This window comes from Antedon mediterranea, chromosome 10, assembly GCF_964355755.1.
Source record: "Antedon mediterranea chromosome 10, ecAntMedi1.1, whole genome shotgun sequence".
In the NCBI taxonomy this organism is placed as follows: domain Eukaryota; kingdom Metazoa; phylum Echinodermata; class Crinoidea; order Comatulida; family Antedonidae; genus Antedon; species Antedon mediterranea.
Window position 1 is genome coordinate 15,902,310 of NC_092679.1, and position 12,484 is coordinate 15,914,793.

The 12,484-nt window shown below is 33.4% G+C and overlaps 1 protein-coding gene across 6 annotated transcripts in view; it reads right to left on the minus strand.

The window, feature by feature from the left end:
• Positions 1 to 12,484, minus strand: part of LOC140060149 (signal-induced proliferation-associated 1-like protein 2) — a 99,441-nt gene that overhangs the window by 59,645 nt on the left and 27,312 nt on the right. For all 6 annotated transcript variants that reach the window (XM_072106241.1, XM_072106240.1, XM_072106239.1 and 3 more), the window contains exons 4-5: positions 2,478 to 2,623; positions 1,682 to 1,870 (exon numbers count right to left, since the gene is read on the minus strand). In XM_072106241.1, the coding sequence (XP_071962342.1) occupies positions 1,682 to 1,870; positions 2,478 to 2,623 (335 nt within the window). The remainder of the gene's footprint in view (positions 1 to 1,681; positions 1,871 to 2,477; positions 2,624 to 12,484) is intronic.

A 12,484-nucleotide genomic window follows, 5' to 3' on the forward strand; every position in this document is an offset into this window, starting at 1 on the left:
ATTATATTACTGGTTTAATAGGACTGACGGAAAAACAATTAGCATCATATTACAATCTATCAAAACAATAAAAAATTTAAAAGGCATTGCTGCTGTAACTGTCAGAAACATGATTTTTTCTTTTAGAAATTCAATTTACGCAGCTTAGAGGGCTTAGAAAATCATTACCCAACGCTCAACAGCTTAATTTCCAATTTAGAGGACAAGCAGTCGTCCTAAAGGTTATGATATTTAAATATTTTCATAGTGCGGTTTACATCCTCTTATAAGTTAAGTAAGGAGGGTGCGTCGTGATAGGTTTTAGGGTATCAGGGATTATAATATCATTTAAGTATGAGTCACTGACATAAGATATACATTATGATGGTAACTATATGAGCAAAAAAGATTTTACGTATATTTACATATATATTACGAATAATGTTAATAATTAAAGGATGTTTGGACGAATAGGCACATAATAGTATTACTTTATATGATCAAATACAATTCATTATTTGAATATAATTTTAACTTTCACAGAATTCAAACCTAATTTTCCTTAAATTCGATACTCTTTCATACATACGGTTTTATAATGCATGGTATAATACACGCGTAGACCAAGTTTATAACACGTTGCCATACACATACCATCCACCGAACAAATGCTAAATATACACATGGTTACACTGTCGTACATGGCCTGACAAAAATGCCCTGCTACACACATTGCTACAATTTCACACATGGCCTGCTACACTGTCATACATGGACATGACCAGCTACACTGTCACACATGGCCAGCTACACTGTCACACATGGCCTGATACACTGTCATACATGGACATGACCAGCTACACTGTCACACATGGCCTGCTACACTGTCATACATGGACATGGCCTGCTACACTCTAACACATGGCCTGCTACACTTTAAAACATGGCCTGCGACACTGTCATACATGGACATGGCCTGCGACACTGTCATACATGGACATGGCCTGCTACACTGTCACACATAACCTGCTACACTGTCATACATGCACATGGCCTGCTACACTGTCACACATGGCCTGCTACAGTCATATATGCACATGGCCTGCTACACTGTCACACATGGCCTGCTACACTGTCATACATGGACATGGCCTGCTACACTGTCATACATGGACATGGCCTGCTACACTGTCATACATGGCTTGCTACACCGTCATACATGGCCTGCTACACTGTCATACATGGACATGGCCTGCTACCCTGTCATACATGGCCTGCTACACCGTCACACATGGCCTGCTACACTGTAACACATGGCCTGCTACGCTGTCACACACATGGCCTGCTACAATGTCACACAGGCCTGCTACACTGCCATGCATGGCCTGCTACACAAATGGCCTGCTACAAGTACACACACGGCCTGCTATAAAACTGGATACAGACATGGTCCACTGCACTACATAAGGCTTGATTTAAATAAACCCTTTAGTATTCAATCAAGAATTTCAAAAGAAAGCCATTATAAATATTGAAATATTAGAATAATCATTTTGAAAAAAACCAAATACTATAAATGTAGTGATGATTGAAGAGCATATTCATTGTAAGAAAAAATGTGTGTAAATTGGAAGTTGAGCATTTGTTGTTAAAACTAGATGTTGTAATGTGTAAAAAGGTAGAACACAATTTATACACGTACTGCCTGTTCATCAATCTTCATTAAGTTGTCTATCATCTTCGGTGCGTTGGTTGCGAGTCTTAAACACGACAAATTAACGTCCGGTATAATAAATTCTAATATATCACGATGTGGTAGACTCCGTGATGTGTTGTGTTTCGATGAAGAGGGAATCAATTCTTCTGATACACTTCCTCGCAAAACGGTAAGCTGAAACGAATAATGATTTTTGTGGGTAATGGAAAAAAAACCCAAAAATTCTAAATATAAATGAAAACTGTAAATCTACTGTACAGGTATATACTGAATATATACAAATAATGCGATTATTTTCATGGAGTTATGCTTTCGTATCGTAAGCAATGACATATTATAATTAGCGTTGTAACAGCAAAGTGTTCGGACACACTTATCTAATGCTTTCGTTGGAAACTAAAGTGTCACCAATTTGGGCAAACATGGTATGCAGGAGTAAATTTGATTAGTTGGAGGTAAAAATCGTTGATGCAAGACTTTCGTATCGTACCTTGAGCTGTTGTGACGAACGAAAGATCAGTGTCATAAAAGGTGGCTTCCACTAAACTTTTCCTGGATCAGACCTATGGAGTTGTATGCCGCGTATGATACAAAAGCATAACTCTGTAGGTCTGAACAGGTCCAAAGATTTACTGTTCTACTCAACAAAAAAGTGAATTAGCAGCTGTGGTAGAATCTCGAGATTCCTTTACCGTATGTAACAAATAATTTGGATCATTTTGTTACATTTGTACGTGTAATAGTAGAATATCAATATTTTAAGTGCAAGTGATTGACTTACTTCACTTGTTCTGACAATAACCCTATATTGATAGTGTGTTGTTTCCTTATTATCTGTTGAGTTGTCTTCCTCTTCTAGTTTTTCTCGCTTAATACTGATTGCCAATGGTCCAAGTTGATCATCAATACCCAAATAGTTATGATGCTCTACAAAATAAGAATATAAAAATATGATGGCTATAAAGCAAATCATTTTGATTTCCATGAAAAATATTGAATTACAAGGCATATAATCGACAAACAATAAAAAGCTTTATATTTGTGATGCTTGTGTGCACTTTAAAGAACCTAGTACATCCTTCGAGACGAGTAGGGGGTTACTCCGGTGTACTAGTTCACACACACTGTCGTGGACAGACGTAATGGCGTCGTAGTTGGGTGCCTACAGTATGACACAATGGGAGAAGAATGTTGTTGACAGGGTGTAACATCTAAGTCCACAGCGCTCTGATCTTAAAATAGCGCTATGTAAATGTTGCATTATATATAATATCCATCCAAAGGCAAATAACTGAAAAAAATGACAGTGCTGTGGGTATCAGAGGCTGGATCTCAATGGAGATACACAAAAAAAGCGAAAAGCTAAATCAAAACGATAAGTCAGAAAAGTTAGCAGAGCTTTCAGGCAACACTAGCCCTTTATCAGTGCAAGTGAAGGAATTTGGATAACGTCAATGTCGCATTATATATACTATATGACAACCAACAACCTAGGAGCAAGGCAATCTAACAACAGGACACTGAACTTGCCTTTCCAAAATAGGAACTTGAAAGTCCTTTGATCTTATGTCTGGCTGCTACAAATACCAACATTACTGTATACTACTATGTACATATTGTCTGTGGCACGAGGCGTATGTTATTAGGGGTGTGGAACTGATTGTGTTGCAGCCAGTCATCGCCTAGATCTAGGAATTACCATAGATGATGTATTTTGGTTCTCAGAATTCAAATAAAAAAAAATTACTAGGCATATAACATAAATGATGAACAAATTGTCAAATACATTAACCTAGATAATCCGAAATAGAGCAATGATGTATGTATAAAACAGCCACAAAATATGCAATTAACAATATATTACATTTTTATGGGCAATATAAAAGCATAGTACTAAAAATTACTGGCGCTTTCTATACATGATTTAGGTCGTCAATCAAGTTTTGCATTTATTATATTGCTATAAGTAAAATTTCTCTCAGGATGTAAACTAGTCCTAAAACAAACCCTTAATGCCCGTCTCAAATATAAGCAAACTCTTTAATTTAAACTCACTTTATTATGAATAAAACTCCCATTACAGTATAACACTTACTCTCTGTATACAGTACTAAAAATCCAATCTCAAAGCCCACCTCAAATATAAAAGCCCACTATCAAATCTACAGTATACGTTATAATTTTGATGCAAACTGTAGGTAACCTGCTAATGTAACTGACGGTCACTGTAGCATTATCTATATTAAAAGAACCATGACTACAAGTACAACATTCATAATGCATCTGTCATTCCATGTTTTAACATTTACCACAGACATGAAATGAATGCCTCATTTTCTTTATACACAACGCAATATTCTGAGAATAAATACTGTAGAATCGTCCTGACACAGTTTACAACGCAACCTCGACGGACATATCCAATAAACTGACGAAGGCATTGCTCATGGCGACAGAGTTTACAGATTTTATTGCAGTTGGCCATAAAAGAATGCATTTCATATCCTCATATCCATACATTTTAAGGCTATAAATCAATTCTACTACTTGTTCAGAAAGGATGCAGGCATATATTTGTACTAGGCCTAGGCAAAAGTTTGCATTACGACGACCCATCAAAAGCCCTTACAGTACAACTTCTTCTTTTCTTCTACAGTACTTCCATCACAAGTATAAAGTTCTTACCCTAGGCCTAACGTTCTTACCCTAAGCCTAAAGTTCTTACCCTAGGCCTAACGTTCTTACCCTAGGCCTAAAGTTCTTTCACAAGGCCTAAAGTTCTTTCACAAGGCCTAACGTTCTTACCCTAGGCCTAAAGTTCTTACACAAGGTCTATCAAAGTTCTTAAACAAGGCCTAAAGTTCCTAAACTCAGCCTAAAGTTCTATTACCGTACTAGGACTAAACTAAACAGTCTACATGTACAGAAAATAGTTCCTCTATACTCTGTCAATATTATTCCAATGGCAAGATAAATTTACACCATCTGGCCAACTTTATAAAATGATTGGTAGGTTTTTAAAAGGACAGTGTAACACTTTCCCTTGAGTTTATTAAGCCAGCAGAATAAATTGTTTTGAGGTTTTACTCTGAAGCTAATTTGGACCAGTGTTCTACAGTATTTGATTTACTGACCTCTAATGAAATGAATGTCAATCAACACGTGTGATTGCATAGGTAATTTGAGGTATGATATAGCCTAATTTTTGTCACCTTCTACCTATTAGAATTGATAAATAGGTGCTGGTGGTAAGGTCATCTCTCCATACATTTCAACACTTCTAACTGAAAGAATGGAGTTATTTACATGTAGCTAATTCTCATCAAACCACATACTTATACTGTGAAGCCCCATTTCCTACGTTGTTTTTAAGATCTAATTAGTCACAAACTATATTTATGTAAAAATAAATACTATGGTCCTATTGCGATATCTTCGTTCGTCTTTAAACGGTAAAAATGTGAAAAATAAGTCGATTCTAATAAACAGCCCGATATAAATCCCAACATGCATTGCGTGCGGATTGATATTTTCTTTTTGGCCAATCCTACTGTACCTGTACCAACATTCCAATAGTTCAGCTTACAAGACCGACTTTCACCAACAACTGGATTTTCTTACAATTATTAAAAGCTTACTACATTGGAATTCCTGATTTTTAAGGGTCAGAGATTAACAGGAAAGAATGGCTAACTACAAACTGGTCATAAAGTTGAAATGAAACTAAACAAGTGGTGAGAACAAAACCAATGGGTATTTAATTGGCTAAACAAAAATATCTAAATCGGAATATGGAGAGTGGATAATGTATGATGCTTTATTTAATAAATCTAATTAGTCACCATGATTCGATCGGAGTAAGACGCTTACACAACGAGCTCCTGAAACGCACTACTTAGCATACTAATTTTCTCTAGGCCAATCACGACAAGCCATGTCACGATCTACACGAGCAAATACCAAGCCCGCTGAATTCGAAAGCGAAGACCAGCTATCGTTTGAATCGTTTGTTAAAAAAAAACTTGAATCGATTTTAAAAGGCCAAGAATCTAATAAAGCTGAGCTTTACGAAGCAATATCGTTTAATTCTGCTAGAATAGATGCCCTTGAAGATGAAAACAAGGAAATAAAAACGACTGTCACAGAGCTGACAACAACAGTTGCTAATTTACAAGGTAGTACAACTGACCTGTTGGCAAAAATTAACAAGACGGAACGCTTTTCTCGTCGTAATAACGTAAGAATTGTTGGTGTGGAAGAGAACACAAAAGAAAACTGTAAGTTAATCTTTGAGAACATTCTTTCCGATTTTTTCACACTCGATCCCAGGCCAACAATCGAACGGGCCCACCGAGATGGTAAAAGTATGAACGGCAAGCCAAGGCATATCATTGCCCGTTTTCTCTCATACGCTTCTAAGATTGAAGTTATGAAACAACGAAGTTCTGCGCTAGATAGCCAGAAATTTTATATCATAGATGATCTTATTGCTGCCGATCTACTGGAAAAAAAGAAATGGAGATCACAAGTAAAAGAGATGTACAATAAAGGTACCAAGCTTCGTTTTACGGCTGGAAAATGGCGAAATTCAACTGGCATTCCGGTAAACTTTTCGAAATTCCATTGAAATAGTTCCGGTAAACTTTTCGAAATTCCATTGCCATACTAGTGATCGGAATGTTGTTGTAAACACTTGGACTGTCTAAGAAGCATTTCTTCTTTACAAATTCAATCCATTATTAATTTTACAACAGACTAAGAATCTTTTATCCATTATTTTCCTTACATCTGCATACTTTGCTTAATTTGTATAAGCCTCTTGATTGATTTTACATAATAATTTTACAATAGCGTTTTCAGGAGTCTGTTCTCACATAATTGCATTGTCATAAGATGTTTAAACCACTTAAAACCATTTATTCACCTTTGTTTTATTGTTACCCCCCAATTCTTAACTTGCTTCTTTATATTTACGTTCTTGTACTTTTCTGTTTTTACGTAACATTACCAGGCATCTTTTATTACATACTATTGAATAAACTGATCACATTATGTATCGTTAGATATTCTCATGGACCCTTTTGACAATATAGATGCATTCCCATTTAATCACATTATTGATAATGATGAATTCTTGCATGTCATTCACTATTACTTTTGTGACGATAGAATTGACTTTGATAGATTTAATTCTTTAATTTTTAACCCTTTTGATATTAATTTTAAAGATGTTATTAATGACAACGATGCCCAATTATTTTCCGAAAATATTGAATCTTGTGCCTATGAATATATTGATAGTCTTAACAACAAATATTCAACCCAAGATTATTCATTTAGTATCTTTCACTTAAACGCACGCAGTCTTGTTAAACATTTTAACGATATCAATGTATGCGTAGGTGCTATTAACCATGAATTCTCAGCACTATGCTTCACCGAAACTTTTTTTAATCATAATACGCCTTTTTCCTTTTATAATATTCCCAATTATAACCTCTTGCATGTTTCACGAGCTGATAGACCAGGAGGAGGCGTTGCCATTTACCTACACCAGAGATTTAAATATATTCTTCGCCCTGATTTATCATTTATCATTACTAATGGTTCGGAATCTCTTTTCATTGAAATCGATGCACAACCCAAAAACATAATCCTTGGAGTAGTATATCGTTTGCCTGAATTATCCATTAACACATTTAATAAAGATATCTCTAATTTAATTGACACCATTAATAATGAGAAAAAAACAGCATATATTTCAGGAGACTTTAATATTAACTTGTTAAATTCCAAAACACATAAAGGTACTTCTGATTTTGTTAATACTTTATTTCAATCAAATTATTATCCTCTTATTACTAGGCCAACTAGAATTACGCGTAATTCTGCAACTTTAATCGACAATATTTTTTGTAATAATCTATATGATAACATTTCTTCCGGAATTCTATATTCGGACATCTCGGATCACTTTCCTGTTTTCTTGTTAGTACATAAATCAGAACCTCTCCAACACCTGAAACCTAAATCAAAATATATATACATAAAAAAAGTCAATGATATTTCAATTTCTGCCTTAAGTAATGATTTGTCAAATGTTGACTGGACTAGTATTTATAACTCCAATGAACCCAATGAGGCATACGCTTTATTCAACGACATATTTAGTACATTATATAATAACAACATTAAAACCACTCGTTCCAGACGCAATATTCGGAAAGAAAAAAAACCTTGGATAACTAAATGCTTAATTAAATCTATCGACAAAAAACACAAATTATATAAAACATTTCTTATATCTAAAAAGCAAAAGGACAAAGATAAATATGTTAAATATCGAAATGTACTTACCAAAATCCTTCGTACTGCCCAAAAGAATTACTTCAGTGACAAATTTGAATTCCATAAAAATAACATCCAAAAAACCTGGCAAACAATAAATGGAGTCCTTGGCAAGAAATCTCGTAAACCGTTTCCTTCTCACTTTATTAACAATGACATTGAATTAAAGCCCCATTCCCTACGTTTTTTAGATCTAATTTAAGATCACAAACTATATTTAATGTAAAAATAATACTATATGGTCCTATTGCGATAACTTTTTTCGTCTTTAAACTGTTAAAAATGTGAAAAATAAGTCGATTCTAATAATTATAGCGGCCCGCTATAAATCCCAAAATGCATTGCGCGCGGATTGATATTTTTGTTTTTCACCTGTAATTCGCCCACTTTTCGATCGATCGTGAGGCCAAAACAAATGGAAGACTCCTAACTTTTCAGCGAAAATACCGGGTTTTCCCCAATTTGTATCAACGGAGTCTGGCAAAAATAGAAAGACAATTAATGCAGCAACTATACAACGTCAGGCTAGGTATATAGCTCGCGTACGATGTTCGTACGTTACCGATGTTTACCAGCTAGGCCTACAAAACTAAGCCTAGCTAGGCTAGGCCTAAGACCGTCCACGAGAGGTCGATCGCCGCGAGCTACTTAGGTAGTGCATTGTTTCTCACTTTTTATCATAATTTACCATAAAACGTACATTTAAGACAAGAAATGACATGGTTTAATGTTTTTAAAGTGATATATATGTATTATTTTCCAAAAAACGTCCAAAATTGCAGGGAAGGGGTCTTTAAATAATCCTCAACAAATTGCAACTGAATTCAATAATTATTTTACTAGTATAGGGCCAAATTTAGTTAACAAAATACATGTGTCGGATAATGATAATTATACTTCTACCCTACCTCGTCCATGTGTGCACTCTCTCTTTCTTAGTCCTGTAACCGAACATGAAGTTGTCAGTATAATACTTTCCCTCAAAGATAATAAATCTCCTGGGTTTGATGGGTTTTCCAATAAAATTATTAAACGTGTTTCTAATTTTATATGCAAACCCTTAACTCACATTTTTAATACTTCTTTTCAAACCGGTATTTTTCCTGATTCTTTTAAAATAGCTAAAGTCATCCCTATCTACAAGAAAGAAGATCCTCATCATTTCAATAACTACAGACCAATCTCCCTACTTCCTTGTTTCTCAAAATTAATTGAAAAAATAATGCATAATCGAATTTCTTCCTTTTTAACTAAACATAACATTTTATTTAAAGGCCAATATGGTTTCAGGAAAAAGTATTCAACAGATCTTGCTTTATTAGATATTTTTGACAAAATTACAATTGCCCTGAGTAAAAATGAGTTTTCTGTTGGCATTTTCCTTGATTTATCTAAGGCCTTCGATACTATTAACCACGATATTTTAATTCATAAACTTTCAAATTACGGTATCAGAGGCCTTCCTTTAAAACTAATTAAAAGCTACCTTTCCAATCGTGTTCAGTTTACTTCCTTAAATAATTTTAACTCTTCCTATTCCCGTTTAACCTGTGGTGTTCCCCAAGGATCGATTCTTGGACCACTCTTATTCCTGATTTTTGTTAACGATATACCAAACAGCTCTAAATTACTAAATTTTATCTTATTTGCTGACGACACAAATATTTTTTTCTCTCATCCTAAATTAAATACCTTGTTTAAAATTGTCAATGATGAGTTACTTAAAGTTTCAAATTGGCTCAAACACAATAAATTAACTCTTAATACATTCAAAACGAACTATATAATATTTTCTAAACGTAAAATTTCAAATTCTTTAAATGAACAAATATACATTGATAATAAAATGATCAAACGAGTTAATGAAACCCAATTTTTAGGAGTAACCATAGATGCCTCTCTGACTTGGAAACTACATATAAATAAAATCAGTAATCTAGTTTCTAGAAATGTTGGAATATTGAACAAATTAAAACATATCTTCCCTCAAAAAACCTTATTAACCCTTTATAATACTTTAGTTTTGCCTTACCTTTCTTATGCCAATTTATGTTGGGCAATTACTCTAGATAAATTTAATACGTTATGCCCCTGGACAAGTCTAGAGAAAACTCAAATTGACCGCCTTTTTAAACTACAAAAACGTGCACTTCGGATTTGCGCGGGAGAATCATTTAGAGCCCATACAAAATTACTTTTTAAAAAATTTAACGTTTTAAACATTTATGATTTAAATAAATTACAAGTTGCCTCATTTATGTACCGTTTATCTAACAATTTACTGCCTTCACATTTTAATGCTTTATTTACAAGAATTGACGAACGCCATTCCTATAAAACCCGATCCTCTGTTAACAATTATATCCTTGATAATTTAAATGTTAAGGCTCGACGATTTTCTATGTATTATTTTGGTCCCAAACTTTGGACTTCACTCTCAAATGAACTTAAACAGAAATCTTCCTTTTCTAGTTTTAAATCTAATTTCAAACACAAAATGGTGTCAGAATATGCTACATAAATTTTCGCCGATCTTTTATCCTTATTTATTTGGTGGTGATACATGGCATTAAATCCTTCACCCTGGTATTCAATAATCTCCGCTACATTGTATCGTTATACTTGTTATTATACCATATTTAATTATATTTCATATTGTACTCTAATTGTTATCATTATCCCTTTTATCATATATTATATAATTGCCTGGTTTATCTTAACTTCTATAATTAAAATTTTTTTTTATTTCTTTATTTTATGTACTTTCACTATTATATATTTATATTTTAGTCTACTCTGTAGCAATGTTAGTATACTTAGGCATACGGGAGTCACGACTTAAAGTTCAGTGAACTTACTGTGACTTCCATCCACCCACATTTAATATATGTTATGTTATGTAAATGTAAATGATATATATATATATATATAAGTGAGTGGAAAAAATAAATAAACGAAACGAAAAACGAATAAAGATGTATTTTCCTCCAAAAACATGAAAAATGACGATTAAATTAGACTTTGAATAGGTTATTACTATTACTTCCGTAGAAAAAAAAACAAAACAAATATTGTTTTCACTTATAAAATGACAAGATAAATGGTTCAATTCAACCAATAATCCATTGGCTGGCTGGCAGCCAATTTGACTAATTTTTGCTTTAAAATTACAGTTTTTTCAGGTGAATAAATATATTTTGACCAACACATTTTTGGTCAAAGTGGATAACTATTAAAGTAACATTAAAATGCGGCATATTCAACAACAAAATATTTTTTCAGGAGACAATATCTTTAATAATCCTGATTTAAAATTACAGTATATTAAGTATCAATTCTTGTTGTATTCGTTCTATATTTTTGATATATTTTTTTCTACAGTTATGTTGTTAATTACATATGGTGTTTCATTACGCGTGGTTCCCACTAGCGACGCAACACAAGGACGTAACGCAACGCAAGTGAATTGACCAATCACAAGCGATGGCTTATTCGCTTGTGATTGCTAACTGTCTATAACTTCGCTTGTCATTGGTTAAAACGCTTGCGTTGCGTTTACGTCCTTGCGTTACGTTCTAGTGGGAACCAAACTTTAGGGACCACAGTGGAAATAAGTTGCTTTTGTACTTTTCTGTGTTTTTATTTTTGATTGATCACTTGAATAAATAAATTAATTAAATAAATCAAAGAAAACGATACAGTCATTATATTAATTTCAAATTTATATTATATAAATATGTTTACATTTTCATTTCTAAACTGAAGTTGAAAATTCAACCATATTAAATATAACTAAAGTGTAGAAACAGTAATATAATATTTCATTAAATTCAAATTCATAAATGATCCCTAATTACTTGAATTTCATTTCAGAATAAAATTGAATAACGTTGACGACTAACGCTTTGGGACAAAAGACAGCGTTGATAAGAAAATCTATTTATGATGAACAAAAGAATAGCTTTTTTCAATACAAAACACTGCAAAGTAGATTTTAATAAAGATGGCTACGAAAACAATGTTCTACAGAACATAGACAAAGCTTTGTTTTTACGCATTATTACAAATACTATGATTTCAAAATGTTTTGTGATGTTAGATATATGTAATTAGGGCTCAAGCCTGTGGATGATTTTTTATAATGAATTGTTTTTTCAGTTACAAAACAAACCATCATACAGTAAGAAACTAGGCCTATGACTTCCATTGCTAAACAGGAAGGCTCTATAATGGAAAGAAGAAAGGGCCTAGGGGTTTATTCGAACCATCATATCAACCATATGGACTTGGGGTCTGTTTTATTTGCAAGCAAATAACCATTGACAATGTTTTCTATTTTAATTCAATTCAAATTCTTTATTGCAACAAAGTAAACATTGTTGAATTTAAAATACTGCTTACTATACTTATTATAGTAAAAACTAATTGATTGGATAGATT